Raw genomic sequence first — 26,472 nt, forward strand, 5'->3', positions numbered from 1 at the left:
AAACTTACTCTGATACAAATGGAATCCTCAACTTTCCAGGTCCTGGTGGATCAAAGCTTTCTCTTCCATCATTAACGGCACAATTGAACAGACCCATTCCTGCTTACTCTCAGGCTGTAACACCTGCAAAAACACAGGTAAGCTCAACTGATTTAAAGGGTGTAGAAATATAGAGGAATATGTTTACAACTTGGTGTCCAAATTTCAAACTCGCTCAGCATCACTGGAATCTAGGTTATGCCCAAACCACTTAAGCATTCTCTGTTCTACCATGTCTGACAGCTCCGATCTCACCCTCACTCATTGCCTCACTTCCACATTTCTCACTGTCCATTTTTGGAACTCCTATCGTATGTGAAAAACTGACCAACAGAATAGACAGTTGGACTAAAGATGGCAAAGTGTGAAGTACTCTGAGAACCATCAAGGGTTCAAAAACTTAATTCCTCCTACCCATGGAGCAGTAGGTGTAACTTGGGGGGTGGGAGGGAATACCATCACCTAAAATAGCAATGCAACATCAACAAGCATTTCTCCAAAACAATTTTCATGTCCACAACACCCGAAGATAGGAAAATAAGTAAAGAAAGAAGGACAGGGTGGTGGATGGGAGTGGGTACATGTCTTTTGACTTGGCTACCTCTCTTGTAAGGGAGAAAAAGCCCTTGGTATAAAGATAGATGGATAGAATTAAATATGAAAAATCAAATTAGACACTGAAGCCACACCCCCTTCACCACACCTCCTAATAAGAACTATACTGACTCACCTCCATTCAGGACACCATCCAGCATTAAGATGGTACGAACACAGAAAAAGAGAAGATGGAGAGAACTCCCTTCAGGCTGTGTCAAAATATATGTATATGGGTGGGAGTGGTTTCTGTGCCTTTTTCTTTTTGGCTACCCCCCCATGTAGGGGGAAAAGGCCTTTGGTATATGTATATGTATGTAACAACTCCCTAACCCCCCATCCCCCACCCACTCCTGTCCATGCATCACAGCATCATCCATACACAGCCATTCTCCACTCACCCTTATCTTCTGTCTTTTCCCTTCCATCCTCAACAGACATCTCTCTCAGTGCCCCTTTCACCCTGTCAGTCTACCTCGTCCTTGGTCACCCCCTCATGTTCACTCCATCCACCTCTGCTTTCCACATTTCTTTTACTAATCTCAATTAAAACTCTCCCATAAGGATTCCTGATTACACTCAAACTGATCCATCAGAAACTGCTACACTCACACTTGTCCCCTTTTCCCTTGTAAAGTGGAACTATACAGGCACTCCTCCAGTCCTCTGGCACTCTAGCCTCTTTTAGACAAACATTAAACAACCTCACCAGCCAGTCCATCATCACTGACACCCATCTAACCCAGGTGCCTTACCTGGTCTCATCATTCTAATAACTGCTTTCACCTCATTTCTCCTCCATTTTCCTCATTCATCACTGTCATTTTCTTAGTGCTTTCCACTGCAACTACCTGTCCCTTCCTATCCTCCTTCACATTTAGCAACTCCCTAAAATACTCTGCCCATCTTCCTCTTACTGCTGTCTCTTCCATCTGTTTGTAGTAAGGGCGTATTACATTAAATTCCCATGCTTCAAAAACCCCTTCATAAGGAAGCATCATCTTAGACTTCTCTGAGAAGTGGAGTTCCACTGTATTAAACCAATTAGTTTTTCAATTCTGGTAAGTTTTACCTCTAAACCCAAATTATTTCCTTACATTCACTGTTATTATCACAGTAATTTGATTTACCATTTGAGAGAAGTTCATGATGTTAAATGAAATGACTCATTTATTATATATTTAGCATTACTGCCTGAGTGGGTTAGTGTCATTATTTGTGGCAGAGATTGAGGTTATATTAGTATGAATCCTGCCACTAGTGAGTTGGACCAAGGGCATGGTTCATTAATTCTACACTACAAAGTCCTCTGTAAGAGGCACTGTCCAAGCCTCCTGATGGGGGAACTCACAACATTAAAATGAATTGCCATCATATTTAACATCACATTATATTATCTTCATGTTTTCTATGATGTCAGGTTGTAAGCCAGGTTGGAACTTTGGGAGATTCTTTGGTTACCAACCAATCCAAGTCACCAGCAACCTCAGAATCCACAACTTCAACAATCAATGCACCTGGTCTTCAAGCTCTTCTTGAAGGTAAATTTGCATTAAGCTGATTTTAAGTAGAATATTTTTGCAAAAACTGTAAGGTGAATTCCAAAAGTATCAAATTATTCGTAATGTTAGTGTGAATATTTTTCAGATTGCGAAGCTATGGCAGGTGTTTACCTGAAAATTTGTTTGTCCGTCTTTCAGAATGTCAGAATGCACTAATGCATCCAATATTTACAAACATGGTTTCAGATAAAATTCATCTATGCATTTTTAATTTTTTTCTTCCTGACTGAAAACTAAGTAACTAATGTTTCTTGATAGCAAAAATTCATGAAATATTGACTGAAACTTGGACTTATTATGCATCACATCCTCTCTTGTTTTATACTTGGTTTTCATAAACATCATATCTTACCCTTTATATCAGGAGTGTTCACTGTGGGTAGTACACAATTGTTTAATGAGAAGATCTCTTCTATCAATGCAATCTGTCCCCTTTAGTGACCTGAACATTATAATCATGTCACCTCTTTCTCTTCAGTCTTTCACATGTGTGCAGGCTGCATACACATGCATCAGGATTTTGACCATATTTTGACTAAACCAGTCCATATAATCCTACAATTTGTAAACTGTGAACTTTGAAATAGGTACACCATCAGCAGACAATCCAGCACCTCAAGGAAGAGGACCCACTTTACTTGAACGCTTGTCAGCTCAGTCAGCGAATAATGCTGCTGCTGCTGCTGCCAACAAGGTAAGATTCTGATGACGTATGTAAGGTAGCTGCACTAGTTTTTCCTTCTTCATGATATCCCAACTGATGTTTTCCAGTTCTTCCAACACTGTGTTTTGTAGGTATATATTATATATTATGAGAGGTAGAGAAGGAAGAAAATGAAAGCAAGAGCAAGGTGAGGATAGCTAGGAGAAGAACAGTTGCAAGATGTATTAGATTTTTGACTGAATTTGAAAGAGATTAAAGATATGTTTTGGTTTCATTCATTCTATCCATCAATCTCCTTGGCCTAGCTTGTGTATTTACTCCCAGCACCACCAATTCATGATTCATGGAATGTCTTTACCTGAGGCTCATGAAAATTTGTCAGTTCTTTAGTTTCTTCTCGTATTTGTTCAAGGAGGCAGGTGTGGTGAAAGTGTCCCCAGCCAACCTGATATCAAGTACAGCCAGTGTTGGAAGCTCTGCTGCTGCAGCTGTTCTTCGTAGTGACAGTGGCAGTACAGGGCCACCACCGAACATCAACATTGCCAACCTGAACCTACCAGGTAAATATTGTGGTCCTTTGTTTCTGAGTAATACAGTCAGGATTCTTTCACTGTCTAGAAGGTACTGTTCCTCATTGCATTTTTTTAGTCTTGTGTTGTCAAGCAGCATGACTCCAATCACTTCCCTCTTCATCTTCATTTTTGAGTCACATTAGGATCTGTACTTTATTTCCTTTTCTCAAAATTGTTGAATTGTGTCCTAAGTTGTTATTTTAAATTTTTGAATGAAATCTTTCCTTGCAGTGTAGCTGCATGAGTCTTATTATGTAGATTAGTTTGTAAAAGGCTGCCCTGGCCTTGAGGGGTATTGAGATGGGCAGAGTGGACCTACTTTGTCCAGCAACCTCACATTACTGGCACCACATTCTAGTTCTCTTATCAGTTTTCACAGTGGCCAAACCATTTATATGGGGGACCAATGCTGGGTACCTGCGAGTGTTGAACCTGCGACATTGATGACAGAATGAATCATTTCCCTACCGCCTGTTTTCAGAACCCATCAACCCCTTCACTTCCATCTGGAGCTGCAGCCCCAAGAGGCTTGAACTTGGTTTTTGGGACTGGCTCAAGATCTCTGTCTGTCAACTTCAACTGTATTTCCTCTACCTTTTTACATATTGGGAGCTGATGGCTGGCGACTCTTCCCCTCCTACTTTTTTCATCTGGTGACATAGGAACTGCCCCATACCAATACAACACACATGAGTTTCTTCCCAAAGAGATCTGTGGAAGAGCCCAAAGAAGGCAACAGTTATTGTTATTATCACTTCCCTGGCTGAGCAGGTTAAGGCGCTGTTAATTGCAGTGAAGGTCGAGGGGATGGTGGCTCGAACCCTGCCACCGGTGAAGTTGAATGAAGGGCATGGTTCATTAAATTCCATGCTACAAAGTCCTTAGTGAGGGGCACCATCCTAGCCTTCCGATAGGGAGAGTTTGTGACATTAAACCATATCATCATCATCATTATCATCATTATCATCATCACTTTCCTGACACCCATTTTCAAAACCGGTCACTGCCATCACTCCATCTGGAAATGCAGCATCTAAGGGCTGACACTAAGTCTTCAGACTGGATCCAAGCACACACACACACACTTTCGTCGGATGGACGGCGAGAATTGGAGTTCTGAAGAAAAAGCGAAATCTACGTGGATCTCAATGTCAAGGAAGTACCTTATTGTATTTATAGGGAAGGGGAAAGCTTGTGGTGTAGTGGGAAGGTGATAAAAAAGGAGAAGGGGAGGGAAATGGAAGGAAATGAGGAAGGGGAGGACTTGGTCCAGGAGGCCAGGCATCTTGTAAACAAGAGAAGGACCGAGGATGATTTTCTAGATGAAGGGACTAACAAAAATGTAAACATTAGAAATATAGATAAGAGCAGCACAATGGAAGGTGAAGATAATAATTTCCAGGGATTTAATGAGGGGGGGGGGATACCAACCTCCCCCGATTAGCAAGACTAGAGGAAAAACTTGAAAAAATTACCGAACATTGGGAAAGTAGGTTCGGTAACATAGCAAAGATTGCCAAGAGAGTTGAAAAATTGGAAGAACTAGAGAAGGTGAACAAAAACTTAACTAAAGAAATAGAAGAATTAAAAAGACAGTTAAAAGAAGTAAAAAAAGAGAATGAGGAATTAAAGAGGAATAATAAAGACAATAAAGAGGCCATAGCAAAAGAAGCACAGGGTTGGAAAAAAATCCAAGAAAATAGTAAAGTTGCATTTACTGACATAATAAAACAGCAAATGAAAGAACAAACTGAAGACTCAGTTATTAAAGTGATGAGACAGAAGGAGAATATAGTAGGAGACTTAGCAGATAAAAAGAAATGTATAATTATATGAGGAATGGAAGATAAATAGAACCACAAGAATCAACGAGGAAAAAGAAAAAATAAGCAGTTTACTAGAATTAGTTCAGGAAGAGGAACCTGAAATCATGAAACAAATTGAAGAGATGTATAGACTCAGAAAGTATAGTACAGACAAGACCAGACCAATTAAGATTAAATTCAGGTCACAAACGACGGCAGAGAATATCTTAGCAAAAGCAGGGAAACTAGCAGCAAGTGAACAATATAAAAAGGTATGGATAAAAAGAGAAATGAATAAAGAGGAAAGAGAGGAGGAAAAAAAGAAAAGACATGAAGCTAAGGAAAAAAACGAGAACAGAACAGAGTCAGAAAAAGAGAAATTCTATTGGAGAGTAGTGAATATGAAAGTAAGGAAATATGACATACTAGAGAAAAACAAAAGGGAAACAGAGAATACAATGGAAGTGGTAGAAAACTAAGAGTGTCTTACACAAATATAGATGGATTAATAACAGGATTGAATGAGCTGAATGATTATCTGAAGGAAAAAGATCCGGATATAATGGGAATTGTAGAAACGAAATTAAAAGGTCCACTACCACCCAACAGTGTCGGACATGATGCATATAATTATTGGATTAGAAACAGAGAGACAAAACAAGGGGTTGGAGTTATGTTCCTGACTAAGAAGGATATAAACGTGAGGTGTGTCACATGGAAAGAATACAGTAGAGATGATTATGATCGAAGTGGAAGACAGAGATAGGAAGAGCAGAAAGTTTGTGATAAATTATGTGCCTCCAAAAACAGCCTCATGGGAAGAGAGTGAACATAAAATTATGTTAGAAGACACAAGGATAACATTAAATAAGATAATGGAAGATGGAGGAAGAATAGTTATGATGGGCGACTTTAATTGCAAAGAAATCTGCTGGGAAGAGATGACAGTAAAGGGTGGAGACGGCTCATGGGGAAATGTTCTACTCGAGATGATTATTGACCATACAATGACACAGTGGATACAGGAGAACACTAGGTATAGAAATGAAGAACCATTGAGACTAGACCTAATAATCACATCTGAACCTAGAATAGTGGAAAAGATTGAATATAAAACACCAATAAGTAAAAGTGACCCCATATTGATTGAACTGGAACTAAATGAGGAAAAATACATGAAAAGAAATGAACAATACAGAAAAGGAAGAATGATGTATGAAAAAACAAACTTTGATAAAATAAGAGAATTCTTTCAAAAAGAAAACTGTGAAGTAATATACAAAGAAGAAACAACAGTGGAAGAGAAATGGAATATTTTGACAAAAATTGATAAAAAAGGAGTGGAAAATTGTGTCCCAAGATAAAAACAAGAAAAAGAATATGTAAAGTGCTGGTACAACAAAAGTTTTAGGGAGTTAAAAGACAAAAGATATAAAGCTTGGACCAAATGGAAGAAATACAAAAGACCTGAAAAATTGAAAATATATACTTGTTACAGAAATGAATATGTACAAGTGTGCAGAGAGGAAAAGAGAAAATATGAAAAAGATGTCATAGAAAAATGTAAAGATCAACCAAAATTATTTTTACAGATTTGTAACCAATAAACTGAAAAACAAACAAGATTTGGAGAAATTAAGACGAGGAGGAGTTGAATACACAGAGAAAATAGAAATGGCAGAAATTATGAACAAGCATTTTAAATCAGTGTTTACAAGGGAGAACATACAACCTGAAGAGATTGAATGGAAAAAGAAAGTCCCCCATATGAAAGAAATAGAAGTAACAAAGAATGAAATAATGAAACACTTGAGTAATCTTGATGTCAGAAAATCGCATGGACCAGATGTAATAGCAAACTGGATTTTGAAAGAATGCAGGAATGAACTGGGAGACAAAATACATAGCATAATAAACAGTTCTGTTGAAAGAAGGAAAAGTTCCAAAAGATTGGAAAAAACAAATATAGTACCTATATAAAGGGGGAAATAAAGAAGACCCTACCAACTATAGACCAGTCTCTCTAACAAGTACAATAGCAAAAATTTGTGAAAGAATAATCAAAAGTAGATGGGTAAAATATTTGGAAAAAAAAAAAATGTGCTAAATCAAAGGCAATTTGGATTCAGATAAGGACAATCATGCATCACCAATTTAATATGTTTCTATTCCAGGCTAATAGATATAATACAAGAAAGAGATGGATGGGCTGATTGTGCATTTCTAGACCTAAAAAAAACTTTTGACAAAGTACCACATAAGAAGTTGCTTAAGAAATTAGAAACCAAAGGAGGAATACAAAGCAAACTGCTTAAATGGATGGAAGACTTTTTGCAAGAAAGAAAAATGAGAGCAGTGATAAAAGACAAACACTCAAAATGGGATGAAGTAATAAGTGGTGTTCCACAAGGAACAGTTTTGGCCCCAATAATGTTTGCTATATATATTAATGATATGGATGAAGAAATTGAGTTATATGAGCTTCTTTGCAGATGATGCATAACTATTAAAAAAAAGTGAACACAGAAGAAGATTGTGAATCACTAAATAAAGTCTGGGAATGGAGTAGGAAGTGGGAGATGGAGTTCAATAAAAAGTGTAGTATAATGGAATTTGGAAAAAGCAAAAACAGAATAACAGGATCATATAAATTGGGAGAAGGAATAAAAAAAGTTGAAAATGAGAAGGACCTGGGAGTCATTGTTATGAATAATATGTCACCTGAGAAACAAATAAATAAGATTTTGGTGAAACTTATAATTTAATAAGAACAATCAAAGTGGCATTTACATACCTGGATTAAGAAATGGTGAAGAAAATACTAATCACTCTGATAAGACCAAGATTGGAATATGCAGCAACGATGTGGTCACCAAGTACAAAAAAAATGTATAAAAAAACCTGAAAGAATACAAAGAGCAATTACAAAACTGGCACCAACACTCTCAAAACTATCATATGAAGAGAGACTACAAAAACTTGAACTACAGACACTAGAGCAAAGAAGAGAGAGAGGAGATTTGATAGCTATTTACAGAATCATGAAAGGCATAGAAATTATTGATAGAGAGGACCTAATAAAATGGGATGATAGAAATACAAGAGGACACGGAAAGAAAATCAAGAAAGACAGCTATAAAAGAGATCTGAAAAAGAACAGCTTTCCTCACAGAGTAATAGACAGTTGGAACAAGTTAGATGAGAAAGTAGTGTGTGCAAAAAACAATACATGAATTTAAAAATAGTTTAGATAAAATGAGATATGAAGACGGGACACCACGAGCATAGCTCCCCTTCCCGTAAAATACAACTAGGTAAATACACACATACACACTCCCCCCCCTCTCTCTCTCTCTCTCTCTCTCTCTCTCTCTCTCTCTCTCTCTCTCTCTCTCTCTCTCTCTCTCTCTCAATTAATTAATTATATCTATTTTCTCCACTTTTTCAATAAAAAGAGCTGACAAATGGCAACAACTGCCCTGCTCTTACTATTGTAAGCCAGTGACATAGGAACAGTCTACTCACCAAATCAACAGATTGCAGTCCAATGATTCTTCCCAGAGAGATCTATGAGAGGGCTTGAGTACTGTTGCCAGCTGCCTTGGAACTGCGTCTTTACAGTCAACAAGGGAACTGTTATTATCATTATTAAACCTCACATGATTTAATTGTGTTGGACTGTGGCACTTTTTTTCTAGCCACCAGTTTACTTTATTCAGCTTTAGATCCTCTATTACTTAATTCCATAGTGCAGTAAATTTTGTTACACAGCACAATGTGATAATACAAGATAAACTGAAATTTCTAACAGGTCTTGTATAAAAAAAAATTAACAAAAAATTTAAGAAAATTTCATGCCGGACCGAATCATATCAAAGTATTATCATGTTGCTGGGTAGTTTTTCTGGAAATTAGGATAAGATAGATATCACAATATAATATAGAAACATACATACACCAAGGGGTTTTTTCCCCCTCACAAAGGAGGTAGCCAAAGTCAAAAGGCATAAATCCACTCCCACCCATTTCAAATATCCCTACACACTTCAAATCCCATTCACCATCCCTCACTCCCACTTTTCTTGGCTCCTACTGGATGATGGGTCATCCCTGCATCTCGCTCACTGCAAGAAAAAAATTAAATAAATAAACAAAATGAAGAAATAAATAGGATTTTATAGGGTCTGTCATATGACTACTCTCCCTCACAGATACACATGTACTGAGGTATGCAAGTACCCATTGTGACTTGTTCGGGTTGTATTTAGTGCGAGGGACCAAGAGGTGGTGTACACTGTGAGAATCAACACCGTGTGAGATCGAAACCTTTACTGGTACGACATTTCGCTTGTTACAGCTTTTTCAAGTACAGACATATGGCAAACACTGAGTACAGGTGGTGTACACTTGAATTAACATGCAGTCCACACATGTCCTACATGGCATTCCATATAACCCAGTCTATTGGGACATATTGTCCTGTTTAGCAATTACAGGTTAACGAGTCCCTTTAGTGACAGATTGGAATGTTTATGTTGAGTGTGATGTTAATTTTGAAGGTGCCCTTCAACATGTAGTTTCCTTCAAATATATAAGTGCCTGGTGACAACCACAATAAGACATGCTAACTAGGATTTTATTCAAAGGGTTCAGACCACATATAAGATCATTATAATGTGCAAACATATGGAAGTAGTCAAACTATACACTTCTTTAACATGGAGATGTACTGCATGGCTATCATGCAGGTGAAGGAGAGGTTAATTTTATGCAGCTGAAGGGACACACTCCAGCTTGAAAAATATCTTAATCAGTCAAGACTCTTTAGTCCAGCATTTACTCTGACAGTTGCACAAAATTCCTTATCCTGAGCTTGAACAAAAAACATAATTTCTCCATATTAAGGGGGTCCCTGTTATGACTCTATTTAATGACTGTTACTATATTTCTGCCTTGCCCTTGTGGCATATATGTGCTTTGGCCACATCCACATTGATATAAAAGACAAACCCCTCTCCCTATAAGTACGCTTGTACTGATGAGGCACGGAGTGTGTGGTAGGTCAGGTGAGGTTGCTTGACACTTTAGGTTTGCTGGAGCCACAATTGATACGCCTTTAGTATTTGATTTTCCTGGTTTATTCCAACCCCCTTATTGGTGTTGTTAACATTGCAGAAAAAAATTACAGCAAGTCTCCATCCAACCACTCACAGAAGTATGGTATGTATCATGGTTCAGCTTATCAGTTTTTTTGGTGTTAAGTTTTTCTTTTGCTTTCTCTAACCCAAGTCAGGACACACACTCTTATTTTTCTCTCTCTGTCCTCTCTCTTTCTCTCTCTTTTCCTCTCTCTTCTCTCCCTTCTCTCTCTTCTCTCTCTCCTCTCTCTCTTTCTCTCTCTCTCTCTCCCTCCCTCTCTCCTCTCCTCTCCTCATTCTCACTCCTCTCTTCTCTGTATCTCTCTATCTCTCTCTCTATCCCTTTTCTCTCCACTCTCCTCTCCTCTCTCTCTCACTCTCTTTCTCTCTGTCTTTCTCTCTCTCATCTAATGCTTGTATGTTTTGAATGTCAGTTTTATTATGCTTCTTTATTTAGTTCTGTTTTTACTGTGTTTGAACACTAACCTCTTGAAAGTCTTCCCTTAACTATTTTATTTTGTAGACAAGATAATTTGATTTCAGGTTGATTGCACATTAAACTAAGATAGCCCATGGAATTTAGCTTTGCCAGAGTGGTTTGATTGTTCTGTGTAAAGTCAGGTCTTGGTATTACCACATGCTAAATTCTGGTTAGAGTCGGTGAAAAAAGTGACTTCATTGAAAATAAATATGTCTGAGGGCAGAATCAACTCAAACTTCAAAAAAATGCTCAAGTAATATTCTAACTTCACCTTAGACTCTGACTCTAGTATAAGTGTGATGTCATACCCAGTTGCTTCCGTCATTGTGACTTGTCCATATTGCTCCAAAGTTCTATCTTAAGGCAATTGGCCCTTTCAGCACAGGGTCCTGCCCTCAGCTGGATAAAACCACCTGGCAGTAGCCCAAAATCTATAAGAAGCATCAGTATTGCTGAGGAGTTTATTAAGTGAGCTTTAAACCCGTTAGCATAGTGTTCAATCTACAGCTGAACAAAATTGCATGATATTGGCCAGAATGAAATCTGTAAAAGGACAGAAGGTGTCACGAGGCATGAGAAAGGATCTGAAGTCACTGTTTTACAGGTTTATCATTGGTAAACTAAAACATAAAGGAGGAATCAGTAAACCTATACATAGGAATGGTCTATGAATACATGACAGTACAAGCTAAAATAATGTATAAGTTTCAGATTAGTACTCGCTAAGGAGAGTAACTTTGTGGAAGAAAAGGAAAAAACTAGGGATGTTGTATTGAAGGACATAAAGGTGGAAATGAAGGAATTATATGAATTATTTGAAATGCTAGCTTTAAAAAAAAAAAAAAAAAAAAAAAAAAAAAAAATCAGGGCCTGAGAGCATCCCCAGTTGGATGCTTAAGGAATGCAGAAAACAACTGGTAGCCAAAGTTGTCAGCCTAAATGTATATTCATCAAAAGAAGGGAAAGAGCCTCAGGATTTGGCAAGGGCCAACTTGGTACCAACCTCTAAATGTGGAAATCAAGAGGAACCCCTGAATTTAGACTAGGATCTTAGCACTGTTTGCTAAATTATATGAGAGAATTGTAAAAGGAAAATGGATCAGATATCTAGAAAAGATGGATAGCTTGGAAGAAAACCAAATTTGGATTCAAATATAGATCATGTAAGTAGTGCTGTGGTGCCCAGCCGCAAGAGGCTACACCAAAAAGAATAAAAAAAAAAAAAGATAAATAGATATGATCGAAAAATAAAAATAGAAAAAAATAAAATGAGAGAATATAATTGAGCAGATCTGCCATCATTAAGAGAGAGAGAGAGAGAGGTGACATGGTTACTGTATTCAGGTCTGTTAAAGAAGTAGACAGAGTTTAGAGATCTTTGATTATGGGAAGGGGGAGCAAGAAGAATTCATGGAAAGTAATTGAAAAAGACAAGATACTTAAGAGATTAAAAAAAAAAGAATCTATACAGATGCATTGATTGGTGGATTAACCAGGATAATGAAATAGTCCATTCAGAAAATGCACTTACATATATATATATATACATACATACATAAATACATGCATATATACAAACACACATATCAAAGGGCTTTTCCCCCATAAAAGTGAGGTAGCCAAATCAAAGCACACACCTGCCTCACACCCATCATACCCATCCAAAACCTATTCATTGCCCCTCCAAGGAAATTATAACAAATTTAAATCCATAGATTGACTGGTAGAGACATAAAGATAAGACCCCATGAGTGTAGCCGTACTCCTGTATACTGTACAAGTCGCCATTCATTAATACGGCACAAGTGGGACCTAAGGAGTGCCAGATTAGTGAAAATATCAGGCTAATGAAGGATCACCTCTTAACAATAGCTAACCCTCTGATCATGCTTTCAGAGTATAATGTAAATCAGTACCATCTGTTTATATACCAAAAGGCTTCTTCCCTCTTGTATGTGAGGTAGCCAGCCAAGGCTCCACCCTTCACGCATCTCACATCCATCAAACTCTCATTTATTTTCCCTTCTATCGTAACTCTATGTGGATGAAGGGCCATCCATTCCCTTCATCCATTGCCTGTGTCAGAAACAATAGATACAACACCTCCACAGCAGGGCCTAACACCCAAAGCTGTGGAGCTGATATGTCTTGCTTCATCTTGTCTTGCTGATCAGCATACCCATACTAATTACATTGGTAACTGTCTACATTCATAACCACAGCCATTCCAACACTGCCCTTACACTTCCTGTTTACGTTGCACTACACACGTAACCTTTTCAAGCCACCATAGCAAAGATACACTGGCTGTAACATCCCCTTGATGACAGGCCTCAGGTCCTGCACTGGGCCATCAAGGCAGACTAAATCTTAATCCATAGAATGTTATACTCATGGATTTTCCATGGTTGAAACTGTTTATATCCTTACAACTTCCACCTGGTTCTTAATTTATTTATTTATTTATACATTTATTTTTATTTATTTATTTATTTATTTATTTTTCTTTTTTTTTTTCTTTTTTTCTTTTCTTTTCCAATTGTGTAGTTAGAATTTCCTCTCTCTCTCTCTCTCTCTCTCTCTCTCTCTCTCTCTCTCTCTCTCTCTCTCTCTCTCTCTCTCTCTCTCTCAACCTATGGTATGATTGTAATCAAGAAATATTTATTTAACTAACTTTCTTCAATATTTTAACCTCTCTCTCACTGAGTTTGTTATATAGTATTACCACAGATTTATTTTCTTTTAAAAACACTTGTATTTTATTCAGCATGCTTTTGGTAAATTGTCTTGGAACTATGATTTGCCATCACAGCTAATCAAAGTGTGGTTTGGTGCCTACAGTATAAAATACTCCATAATCGCTTATCCAGTGACTGAAGCACCAATTTTGCTTTTAACACCTTATATATTTGATCCTTTAATATCACCAGTAATAAATGCACATTAAATATGGTTCTGCTTGCTAGTTGTACATCATTCTACTTAAAGCCTTATTTTATTTTTCACGTAACGATCAGATTTTGTGTGTTTACCCAAGTGCAATTACACAGTTGTAATGTACAGGATTAAATCTATGCTTATGGGGTCCCATCTCTGTGTCTTTACTTGCCAGACTTGCAGTCTGCTTAGGTTTTTTCTTTTAAATCTATTCCACACATGAAAACTTTTACATCCTACTGTAGAAGCAGCTCTCAGTCCCCCTGTATTGCCTTGGAGCTAGATTTTTTTTAAAAACTAGAGGACCTTTCATCCATAAGCTCCTAAGATAGGAGGGGCGATGATTGCTTTTTGGAAGGTTGTGGGGTGGATATGTGTTTGGACTAGGCCACCCACTTTTTAATATAGAAAAAGCCCTTTAGTACACATGTGGAAATTATGTTGGCGTCATTTGGACATTCTGTCCTATTGTTATTTTATTTATTTTACCGTTTTAGTTTTATCTATTTTATTTTTTTATTTTTTATTTTTTTTATTTGTTATTTATTTTATTTATTTATTTATTTTTTTTATTTTTTTTTTTTTTTGCTACATTATGATATGCTCTTATCCCATATTAATAAATTCTCCCTGTCAGTTCTTTCACATCTTTCACTGTTTTAAAGAGAGCAATCGTGTCATCTTTTTCTTACCTCTTTCAGTGTTGGCAATATTTTTTTTTTTCCTGATATGTATTGTCAGCCAGGCTAGGGATCATTTTAGTTGCTGTCTTTGGTATTCTCTCTCTATTTTTATACCTTTCTTTTTGTGTGGAGACTACACTACTGCCTATTCCAGTCAGGGACAGATAAGATTTTCAGTAAGTTTTATCTTATCTTCTTCAGTATTGTGAAATGTTATCTTAATTTTGTCAACAGTGTACATATCCGTCATTATTTTATTATTGTATTTTCCAGGTGACAAATCTGTAATCAAGACTTCTAGATCCCTTTCCTCCTTTGCTTTATTGATTGTTTCATTTCCCATTGGACAACTCTATGACAGACACTTCTTACTTTTGCCCTTTTCTAGAACTGCAATTTTTTTTTTTTTTTTCTCCATCTGCTCTTGGTTTCATATGTAAATCTTGTCTAGTTCTTCCTATAATATCTTGGAGTCCACTTCACATTAACCTCTTCAATATGAGTCAAATATTCACATGCACATTAGCTGGCTGATGTGCAATGATGCACCACAATACTCACACTATAAAATATAAAGTTACAGCTGTTATACTTATTCTCTTTCACCCAGAATGTTTGTAACCACAGAAAACATGATCAAGCCTGTTCATAGAATATGGGGATCACTCAGCTACAACTACAAAATAAATATAATCAGGAAGTCAACACATTCTCATATACTCACTGGTGCCTCATGACACCTACATAGGCATCATTGTATTCAAGGTGGTTAACTCTTTTTCATGATCTTAGTGTCATAAGTGAATATGCTATCCATCATATCATTGACATGTTTCAAAAAACATTACAGGTGCCAGTACTGAGACTTGTAGAACCCCACTAATCACATCTCTCCAATTGAACATCTCATTCTTCATCTCTGTTCTCCAAAATTGTCAAATATCCACCTCTTCATGGGTATACCAACTCCTGAACTGACAATAATAACCCAGCACAGTAAATACAAAATAATATCAAAGAACACCCAAGCCTAGTTGAACAAACTAGAACAATGGCTCAGAAATAGCAGAATGGAAGTTTCACCCCGGAAATCAATGGCAACAATACTAAAGCCAATCATGAATCAAAAATCGACCCCATAGCAAAAGTAAATGGTCACACCCATCCATTGAAAAGGAACGCAGAAATTCTGGGTCTAACATTTGATATTCATATGATATTCAGCCCACATATCAAAGGCCTGACAATAAAAAAGAAAACAAATCTATTGAAAATCATCACTAGCACTGACTTTGGACAACAAAAAGAAACTAATAACCATCAATAAACCCTAGAATATGCCTCCACAGCATAGTTCCCAACAATCAGCAAATTGAACACAAGAAACTTACAAACTTTACAAAATGGAGCACTAAAATTAATAACAGGATGCACCAAAACCACCCCTATAGGACATTTATAGAAACCAAAATCCTCCCAATAGAACATCACATGAAAATGACAGGATCACAATTCTATGCCAGAATCATAGACATTCTTCACTGTACATTTCACAACCACAAAAAAAAAAACCTATGACTCAAGCATCTATAAAAACCTACCACAAAACATTCACACACAGATAACTAAACAAGCCTTTCAAGAAAGACCATCAAACTCAGTACTCCAGAAATAAACCCTAGATGTAAGCTCCACAGAGAAAACCCTCCCACACCAAACAAGAACTACACTAGCATGCATGTGATCAGAACTCCATCTGTTATTAAGATAGAACCAACACAGAATAGGCCTGGCCACAGGTTCAAGTTGCCCCCAGATGCTCACAGAAGACACAGAACACCTGATACTACAATGCCCCACACCAATAATCCTCAGACAACAAAATATCTCTTCTCTGAGGGACTTATGGTCCCACCTGGTGGCTGTTGCCAGTTTCCTGAAGGCTGCAAGTCTCCTGCAAGAGAGACCAGGGGCAACAGATTGATTGATTGGGAGATCATGCATGAAGGTGACTGAACAATGATAATGAATTTTTTTTTTACACTATGAGGGACTCCATTGATCTTGAGATTTGGTTGTTATGGTTTATTCTGCATTATTTTCTTGCAATAAAGTTGGTTAACCACTTCTTGCCATTGTATGTCTGTTTCAATAATCTTTTTTTTTTTGGGGGGGGTATGTGTCTGGAGACCTTGTCAAAGGCTTTGTTTAATCATTAATCTGGTTACCATAACTGTTGTTTCTGGTGGGGCCTTTTTGTTGGATCACACCAGTACTGGCAATATGTTTGTAAGCAAAATGCTGATAGAATGGCCTTCCTTGAGTCCATGTTGGTTGGGGGAGGTTGGTATTTTGACTTGATTCTTGCCTTTTCATTAGTAATATTTGGAATCGTAGTGAGTTTGGTCTGTATGATGCAGGGTTTTCAGGGGGTTTGTTGGGTTTTAAGATTGGGATTATGTGAGTTTTTTTCTGGATGTTTTGGATTTTGTTGTGTAACTAGTAGTTGGAAATGTCAGGCTCATGTGGCTGTTCGGTCAAGATGTTTGAGGTGGTTGCTTGAGATCCTGTCTGGTCATTCAGCTTTGGAGTTTTTCAGTTTCTATATCTTTACTGGTGAGGGAGGTGGGGAAGAGCGTCAGTGTCTAGTTTTTTTTTTCGTATTTCTTTAATTATTTTCTCATTTTTTGCCATGTACAGCAGCAGTGTAACAGGTACTAGAACTAACCATTGTGGGACTGCTGTTCACTGCCTTCCTTCCTGATATCTTTTTTCTTCTCTAGATTTCTTATGTGTTGATGCTTCTTCATAAACTTTCCATCCACTGTATCTCTGTATCTCAATTAACCATTGGCAATCCTGTAGAACAGTTTATGCTTTCTTTTTCCATTAATCAATAATACCCTTTCCAGTGTTGGTTTACTCTGTACAGTCTCATATAATCTGTACTCTTCCCCCTCTTTTTTTTTTTTTTTTTTTCTTCTTCTTCCTCTTCCTCTCTCTCTTCTCCCACCTTTTCCACGTCATGACTGGCTGTCTTTGTTGTTTCACATGTTTGGTTAAAATAGTCTTTTAATTTATTTTTCACCACCCTTTGGCACGTATTGTCCACACCCAAGTTGTAGATACATTTAAAAAAAATTCCTTTTCCTCGCAGTGTGTGTTTATGCAAATGTTTGCAGCTGGATTTTGTTTGTGTAATTAAAAAAAATAATGAAATTATGCACAGTTATTTACTTTATTATAGATGATATAGGGTAATGAGTACTAACCAAATAACAGGAAAAGATTTGAAAGTATGTACACTGACAAATGAAAGACACAAGATGCACTACAAGGAATGTGCCATAATGCAAAGCTTTTACTAACAAATTTAAGTGGTACATTTGTGGAAGCAGAATTGAACTGACATAATTGATAGATCCCAGTGTGTAAGTTTGACTTAAGTGTAACTAGTATTTAAAGTTTTGTATGGAATGGCTTTTAATAGATTACTATAACTAACCAGTCCCTTAATATTTGCTATGTCTACTACTAACCAGTTATTAAACATTTGCAATTGTATGGTAACCTGCTGTTGATTAATCTTGTAAATGTATGGTGTGCTGAATTGTCATAAATGTTTGTATATGTGCATATATGGTTAAATGATTGAGTTGGATTTTTTTATAGTAATCAAAATATGTTACTAAATAGATAAAACTTCTTTATGTTTTTTGAATTTTGACTTTTGGTTACAGGGTTGAATGTAGCTGGACTGCAGAGTCTCACTGCAAATATTCAAGGTTTACAAAATGTTCAAGTCTCCATCCCGGGACTGGCAGTTCCAATCTCACTTTCACTTAATGTTCCTGTTTCCACTTCCACGGGTGTAGTTATGACAACCCATCCGCCAACCAATGTAAGATTATATCATCTGTCTTCTATATTAGTATTACACATTTTACTTTTTTCATTTACCTAGTTGTAATATACGGGAGGGGAGCTATGCCCGTGGTCATGTATTGTATGTTTTTAGTTAGTGATTGAAGTTTACTCATAAATTTTCAGCTCTTATAGATTTTGATATCATCTAAAGTAACCTGTAGATGTTACTTTTTATGTGTTTATAAGAGCATAAGCTAAGTAAGCATAGGCTTTTATGTGTAATCTTTTAATAACTTGTAAGGCCTTGATTATGGTAGTGGACCTGGAGTGTGACTGATGGGAGAGGAGAATAAGGTTATAGCAAAAAAGTAGATGCAAGTAGCATTAAATGAGATGAAAGTTGGGAAGGCATTTGGAATGATTAACAAAGGGAGGAGTAATTATAATGGAATGGCTAAGGAGATTATTTGATAAGTATGTAAGAGACTTGACCCAACAAAATTATTTATTCCTTCTGCCCATCTGTCTTTTTATCTCTCTGTATGTATATAAATGATCTGAAATGACACTTCCATGCCACGTCTTGAACACAAATGATTTTTCACATTCAGGTCGTCACCAAAATGTCTGCAACAACAGCTGTAACAACAGCTACGACAGTTATGATTGCCAGCCCACCAACGATTCAGCAGGGTCAAGTTGTTCAGCTTCCTATAAGTATGTCACATTATATTGTATGTTATCAGTTTAGATAATGAGTGAATTGAAGTATAAAGCCTTGTTTACATATGTTAGTCAAATAGCATAAAGCCTTGTTCACACATTTGATGGAAGGATCAGAGTACAGTACATATATGAAGATGCAATAAGGAGGAGCCAAGAAAAGAGGGAGGGAAGGGTGATGAATGGAAATGTATGTGGGGATGAAATGGTTACCTCCCTTGTAAGGGGGGAAAAACCCTTGGTATATACTTGGTATGTACTTATGAAGATATTTCTTGCTGCATTGCTCCTGACCCAGGGCAGTGGGCGGGATACAGGGATGACCCTTGATCCAAAAGGAGCAAAGATGAAAGTGAGGAAAAGGTGATGGATAGGAGTGGAAGGGGTTGGAATTGGTATGTGCATTTTGACTTGGCTACCTCCCTTATAAGGGGGAAAAAACCCTTAGTATATAGATAGACTTATGAAGCAAATCGCTGATTTAATGAAGCGGCCTTGCTGTAGATGTGCTGTGTCTTGCGACACTGCTTCTGACCCAGGGCAGTGGACAAGGTGCAGGGATGACCCGTCATCCAGGAGGTGCTAAGATGAGAGGGAGGGTGGAGGGGTGTGGAGTGTATTCAGGGATGGAATGGGTGGGAATGATTTTATGCCTTTTCATTTTTGGCTACCTCCCTTGTAAGGGGGAAAAAGCCTTGGTATATGTATATATGTATGTATTTACATTCTTTCAGGTCAACTAAGTTCTTCTCAATTAGCTGCTCAGTTAACAAAACCAGGTACCCAGCAGGGTGCCTCCTCTTCAACAATCCCAGTTCTACAGGTATGATAACATGTTTATTTTATTATTTGTTATGACATTCTCATCTTCATCAACATTGTCAAGCATAATCAAATTGGTAGATTCTTTAGGAAAGTGCATTCAGTTAGTAAGTCATGCACTCTTTGCATAGTGGAGAGTTGAAAGTGGAGATATGTTTAGAAAGAGTTGATGATAGCTAACACAGTGTATAGGAAGCAAGTCAAGCATAAGTACACATGGGAGAGGGTGGTAGATAGGGTTTTAATGGACTATATAGTGGTACCCAGGAGAAGAGTAGGAAGAGTTTTGGATGTACATGTTTGTTGTTGTTGTTGTTGTCGTTCCCGTTCCCTAGACTGTCTGTCCGAGCAGTCCCGTCTCCCCAAGGAAGGCCACAGCCGAAACTGGGTTTTCCCACAAATCCTTTATAGAGTGTATGTTGTGTTGTTTGCGTGCATGATTGTGTATAATGCAGTCTTCCATTATGTGTTGTATGGTATGGGGTGAAGTGTTACATCCTGGTACATGGAATGTCAGGGGAAGAGGATAGAAGGTAGGAAGGTACTTTGAGTAAACTACTTAAATGAGAAAGAAAAGGAAATGAAGTACAAGAAAAAGCTGAGAGAAGAATGGGAGGAAGTGAAGGATAGAGAAGAGCTAGGAGTGGAGGAATAGGGATGTTTCAAGGAGGGAGTCACAAGGTGTGCAAAGATGGTGTGTGGAATAAGGAGGATGAAAGGAAATGGAAGGAAGGGTAGTGAGTGGTGGGATGATGAAGCAAAGAAGGTTGTAGAGGAGAAGAAGCAAGCATTCACAGATTGGTTCCAAATAGGGCAAGAGAAACATATGAGAGGTACAAAGAAAAAACAAAAGAAGTAAAACAAGATAAAGGAGGGGAAAATGAGAGCAGATGTGAGATAGGGTAAAAGTATGACAGAAAATTTTGAAAGTAATAAAAAATGTTTTGGAAGGAAATTAAGAGGGGAAGGGGAGGCGATTCAAGTAGAGAAGAAAATGTAAAAGGTGTAGACGGAGAGATGAAAAAGGAAGAGGCAGTGGTAAGAGGAAGATAGACAGAGTATTTTAGGGAGCTGTTAAATGTTGAGGAGGATAAGGAGGGAAAGGTGATTGCCGTGGAAGGTGCTAAGAAAATTACAGTGATTAATGGGGGAGATGGGGAGAAATAAGAAAATATGAGGTGAAAGCAGTTATTAAAATTATGAGAGCAGGTAAGGTATCTGGGTTAGTTGGATGTCATGCAAAGTACCTAAAAAAGGGAAATATAGTGATAGTGGAGTGGCTGGTGAGACTGTTTAATGTTTGTCTTAAAGAGGGTGAGTACCAGAGGACTGGTTCCACTTTACAAGGGAAAATGGGACAAATGTGATCATTTTGTTGAGTGTAGTCAGGAAGGCTTAAAGGAGAGTTTTAATTTAGAGGATTAGGAGAGGAACAGGGGAGTAATTGGTGGGGCACAATGTGTGTTTATGACAGGTAGGGGTTGCGTGGATCAGATTTTTGTGGTAAGATATGTGAGAAAGCTTTACCTGAGGGTAAGGATGTATTTTTAGCCTGTATGGATTTGGAAAAGGTTTATGACAAGGTAGGCAGGAAGGTAGTGTGGGAGGTTTTGCAGATATATTGGATAGAGGAAAGTTGTTAACATGTTAAGAGCAGTTGAGTTTTTACAGGAGTAGTAGAGCCTGTGTTAGAATTAGAAATGGACTTTGCAAGGGATGTGTCATGTCACCATGGCTGTTCCATGTGTACATGGATGGGGTGGTGCAGGAGGTAAATGCAAGGGTAATGGGCTGGAGATTGGAGATGGTTAAAGAAAATGGAGAAAAATGGAAGATAAACCAGTTGTTGTTTGCTGATGACACTGCACATGTAGAAGGATCAGAGGAGGGACTAAGGTAGTGATGGAGTTTGTGAAGGTGTATGAATGGAGGAAATTGAAAGCAAATGTGAGTAAAAGTAAGGTGATGAGATGTACAAGGGGATGGTAGCAAATTGGAAGCGAGTATTAAGGGAGAGGGATTGCAGGAAGTGGATAGCTTTAGATATTTGGGATTGTATATGGTGGGAAAGGGAAGAGTGGAGGTGGAGGTAGAATGTAGATTGAGAGAAGCAAGTAAATGCCTTGGTGGATTAAAAAGTGTAATGAGAAATAAACATTTGGGAATGGATACTAAGAGGAGATTGTTTGAAGGGTGGTTTTGCTGACAGCACTTTATGGGGGCAGAAACATGGAGCATAAGAGAGGAAGAGTTTAAATGTGTTTGAGATGAAATGTCTGAGGAGTATGGTAGGGGTTACTAGGCTGGATAGAGTGAGAAACAAGGTGAGGAGCAGAGCGGGGTTGGAAAAGGAGTTGGGAGATAGGGTTGATGAAAGAGTATTAGGATGGTTTGAACATATGGAAAAAATAAGAGATGAAAAAGTAGTAAAAGAAGTGTGGAAGGCAAAGGTGGACAGAGTGAACAGGATAGGGTAACTAAGGATGAGATGGATGGATGGGGTGAAAGGGGTGTTGAGACAGAAGGAGATGTCTGTTGAGGAAGGAAGGGAAAAGACAGAAGATAGGGGTGAGTGGAGAATGGTTGCCTATGGATGAGGTTATGATGCATGGAAGGGTTGGGGATGGGGGGTTTCGGGAGTGGTTATATGTGAATGATATTTTGATGCTGCCCAAAGGGATTTCTCCCTGTCTTCTCTTTCTCTGCACGAGGGGATGGAGAGGGGGGGTCACCAATTAAATGAATATGCCTTGCTGTGTCTTCTTGCATTGCTTCTGACCCAGGGTAATGGTCCAAGAGGACCCAAGAAAAGAGAGAGGGAGGGATGGGTGGTGAATGGGAGTGGAATGGGTGGGAATGAAAGGGATGGAAGTGGAATTATACCTTTTGACTTTGGTTACCTCCCATGTCATAAAAATTTAATTGACAGTAAACATTGTCTCTTTGTAGGTACAAGGTGGGCTGTTCACTTCCATGCAGCGGGGAACTGCAGGAGGGGCCAACACGACTGCATCTTCTGCTGCTCAGCAAACTGTTCAGGTGGCTTTACCATCCCCACAGGTATGTCATGTGCATGTATATATATATATCCTCTCTCTCTCGCTCTCTTTTTTCTAAATACACACATTTATTCATGCTTGTAGAAATGTATTATTCGTCATTTAGATCCTCACATTGAATTGCCAAAATTTACTGGCATTTCCTTCTATATTATTCTCATTAGCCCCTTCCAATTTTACTTAACTAAGGTGTACACACTGGACTGAAAGGGATTTCAAGAAACATTGATTCCCTTTACTCTGAAGTCCTCACTGTAGTTAAATAGAATAATTTAGAATTATCCAGAAGGATTTGAAATATGCCAGTGCAGTGAATATGTGTTTTACAGCAAATTTAAAGACTGTTTATTCCCAGGCTAGTGTGGTGGGAGCAGCACCTTCTGAAGTGGTATCCTCAGTCGTTGCCCCTTCTCAACCTTCAGTTGTTACTTTGGCCTCTAAGCAACAGGTAACTCCCAGTTCCAAATGTTTGATTATAGGCAGATTTTATTACAGGTAAACAGCATCTCATGAATGTGAAAAGATGTCCATCAAGATATGTGCACCATTTTCTCCCAGTATAAGCAAATGGTGTACCTTCTGCTGCAGTGCAAACAAGTACAGTCCATTCTTTCACTGCAGTACATGCAAATAGGATTAGGGCATCGTTACTTGCGGCGAAGGTCAAGGGGATGGCGGTTCGAATTCTGCCACCAGCGAAGTTGAACCAAGGGCATGGTTCATTAAATTCCATGCTACAAAGCCCTCATTGAGGGGTACCGTCCTAGCCTTCTGATGGGGGGGAGTTTGTGATGTTAAACCACATCATCACAAAGAAATAAGTCCAGTGGTTCTCTGCAGTTTTGGAAAGTTATGTTTCTCCTTTCACTGCACTACCGATTTTTTTTTTTTTTTCCCCCCCCACAACATTTAAGGTAACAATATATTAGTTGCTTCTGACATTATGTAGCAGTTAGTAACATGGTTCATGAAACAAACACGCACACACACTCACACACTTTCAACGAACACCAGCTCAGTGATGACGAAATGGCAAATAAAAATGTAAAGATTAGAAGTATAGAGAGGAGCAATATAGTAGAAAGTGACGAGAATACAGGGATTTAAAGAGGGTGGGGTACACAACCCCCCCCCCGACTGATAAGACTAGAGGAGAGAGTTGATAAGGTGATCGAGGACTTGGAACGTAAGTTAGGTAATGTAGACTCCATTTTCCAGAGAATTGAAAGGTTGGAACAACTAGAGAAGGCTAACAGAAACTTAACTGAAGAAGTAGAGGACCTAAAAAGACAGTTAGGAAATGTAAAGGAGGAGAATGAGAAATTGAAGAAGAATAGTAATGAAAACAGAGAGAAAATAGCTACAGAAGCTAAAAATTGGAGAATAACTCAAGAAGGGAATAAGGTTTCATTCACTGACATAGTCAAACAGCAATTGAAAGAACATAATGAAGACTCAGTTATTAAAGTGATGAGACAGAAGGAGAATATAGTAAGAGAATTAGCTGACAAAAAGAAATGTATAATTATATTAGGAATGGAAGAGAAACATAACCCAGATAGAACCGCAAGAATCAAGGAGGAAAATGAAAGAGTAAGCAGTTTATTAAAATTAGTCCAGGAAGATGAACCAGAAATTATAAAGGAAATTGAGGAAAAATTCAGACTCGGAAAATATAGTACAGATAAGACCAGACCAATTAAGATTAAATTCAGGTCACAAACAACGGCAGAGAAAATTCTATCCAAGACAGGGAAACTAGCAACAAATGATCAATATAAAAAGGTATGGATAAAAAGAGAAATGAATAAGGAGGAAAGAGAGGCAGAAAAGCAGAAAAGAATTGAAGCTAAGGCAAAAAACGAGGAAAGAACGGAGTCAGAGAAAGAGAGATTCTATTGGAGAGTAGTGAACATGAAAATAAAGCAGTTCGACATACTAAAGAAAAACATAAGGGAAACAGAGAACACAATGGAAGTGGCAGAAAACTAAGAGTGTCTTACACAAATATAGATGGATTGATAACAGGATTGAATGAACTGAATGATTATTTGAAAGAAAAAGAACCGGACATAATGGGAATTGTAGAAACAAAATTAAAAGGCCCACTACCACCCAACAGTGTAGGACATGATACATACAATTATTGGATTAGAAACAGAGAGAAAAAACAAGGGGGTGGAGTTATGTTCCTGACTAAGAAGGATATAAACGTGAAAGGTGTCATATATGGAAAGAATACAGTAGAGATGATTATGATAGAAGTGGAAGACCGAGATAAGAAGAGCAGAAAATTTGTGATCAATTATGTGCCTCCGAAAACAGCCTCATGGGAGGAGAGTGAACATAAAAGTATGTTAGAGGACACAAAGATAGCATTAACTAAAGTAATGGAAGACGGAGGAAGAATAGTTATGATGGGCGACTTTAATTGCAAAGAAATCTGCTGGGAAGAAATGACAGTAAAGAGTGGTGATGACTCATGGGGAAATGCTCTACTTGAGATGATTACTGACCATTCAATGACACAATGGATACAAGAGAACACTAGGTATAGAAATGAAGAAGAACCATCGAGGCTAGACTTAATAATTACATCTGAACCTAGAATAGTGGACAAGATTGAATATAAAACACCAATAGGTAAAAGTGACCACATATTGATTGAACTGGAACTTAATGAAGAAAAATATATGAAAAGAAATGAACAATATAGAAAAGGAAGAATGATGTATGAAAAAACAAACTTTGATAAAATAAGAGAATTCTTCCAACAAGAAAACTGGGAAGAAATATACAAAGAAGAAACATCAGTGGAAGAGAAATGGAATATTTTGACAAAAATTTACAAAAAAGGAGTGGAAAAGTATGTCCCAAGACAAAAACAAGAAAAAGAATATGTAAAATGCTGGTACAACAAAAGTTGTAGGGAGTTAAAAGACAAAAGAGACAAAGCCTGGACCAGATGGATAAAAGACAGAAGACCTGAAAAATGGAAAATATATACTGGTTATAGAAATGAATATGTACAAAAGTGCAGAGAGGAAAAAAGAAAATATGAAAAAGATGTTATAGAAAAGTGTAAAGATCAACCAAAACTATTCTACAGATTTGTAAAAAATAAACTGAAAAACAAACAAGACTTGGAGAAATTAAGACAAGGAGGAGTTGAATACACTGAGGAAATGGAAATGGCAGAAATTATGAACAAACATTTTAAATCAGTGTTTACAAGGGAAAATATACAACCTGAAGAGATTGAGTGGAAGGAAAAAGTCCCCCCTATGGAAGAAATAGAAGTAACAAAGAATGAAATATTGACACACTTGGGTAATTTTGATGTCAGAAAATCGCATGGGCCAGATGAAATAGCAAACTGGATTCTGAAAGAATGCAGGAATGAACTGGCAGACAAAATACATAGCATAATAAGCAGTTCCTTAAAAGAAGGAAAAGTTCCAGAAGATTGGAAAAAAGCAAATATAGTACCTATATATAAAGGAGGAAATAAAGAAGAACCTACCAA

The 26,472-nt window shown here is 37.6% G+C and overlaps 1 protein-coding gene and 1 long non-coding RNA gene across 8 annotated transcripts in view; one reads left to right on the forward strand and one right to left on the reverse strand.

The window, feature by feature from the left end:
• LOC143039600 (uncharacterized) overlaps positions 1-26,472 on the forward strand; it is a 96,840-nt gene that overhangs the window by 52,654 nt on the left and 17,714 nt on the right. For 4 of the 6 annotated variants that reach the window (XR_012967654.1, XM_076209848.1, XM_076209851.1 and 1 more), the window contains 10 exons: positions 40-137; positions 2,054-2,174; positions 2,783-2,889; positions 3,272-3,419; positions 10,412-10,456; positions 18,216-18,376; positions 18,954-19,059; positions 19,800-19,888; positions 22,837-22,947; positions 23,302-23,394. Coding sequence is in view for 5 of the 6 variants with exons in the window: in XM_076209848.1 (XP_076065963.1) it covers positions 40-137; positions 2,054-2,174; positions 2,783-2,889; positions 3,272-3,419; positions 10,412-10,456; positions 18,216-18,376; positions 18,954-19,059; positions 19,800-19,888; positions 22,837-22,947; positions 23,302-23,394 (1,079 nt within the window). In the remaining variant the exon portion in view is untranslated. The remainder of the gene's footprint in view (positions 1-39; positions 138-2,053; positions 2,175-2,782; positions 2,890-3,271; positions 3,420-10,411; positions 10,457-18,215; positions 18,377-18,953; positions 19,060-19,799; positions 19,889-22,836; positions 22,948-23,301; positions 23,395-26,472) is intronic. The other 2 variants (XM_076209849.1, XM_076209850.1) reach the window with 2 other exon arrangements.
• On the reverse strand, positions 8-15,608 carry LOC143039603 (uncharacterized). Of its 2 annotated transcripts, none has more exons than XR_012967657.1 (3): positions 14,485-15,608; positions 8,762-8,843; positions 8-123 (listed from the first exon to the last, which is right to left on the reverse strand). It is a non-coding gene; the product is annotated as an uncharacterized LOC143039603 (long non-coding RNA). The 2 variants fall into 2 exon arrangements; XR_012967656.1 differs by lacking the exon at positions 8,762-8,843 and adding an exon at positions 9,298-9,360.

Source organism: Oratosquilla oratoria, chromosome 26 (assembly GCF_046742065.1).
Source record: "Oratosquilla oratoria isolate Oo_2021 chromosome 26, ASM4674206v1, whole genome shotgun sequence".
Taxonomy (NCBI): Eukaryota; Metazoa; Arthropoda; class Malacostraca; order Stomatopoda; family Squillidae; genus Oratosquilla; species Oratosquilla oratoria.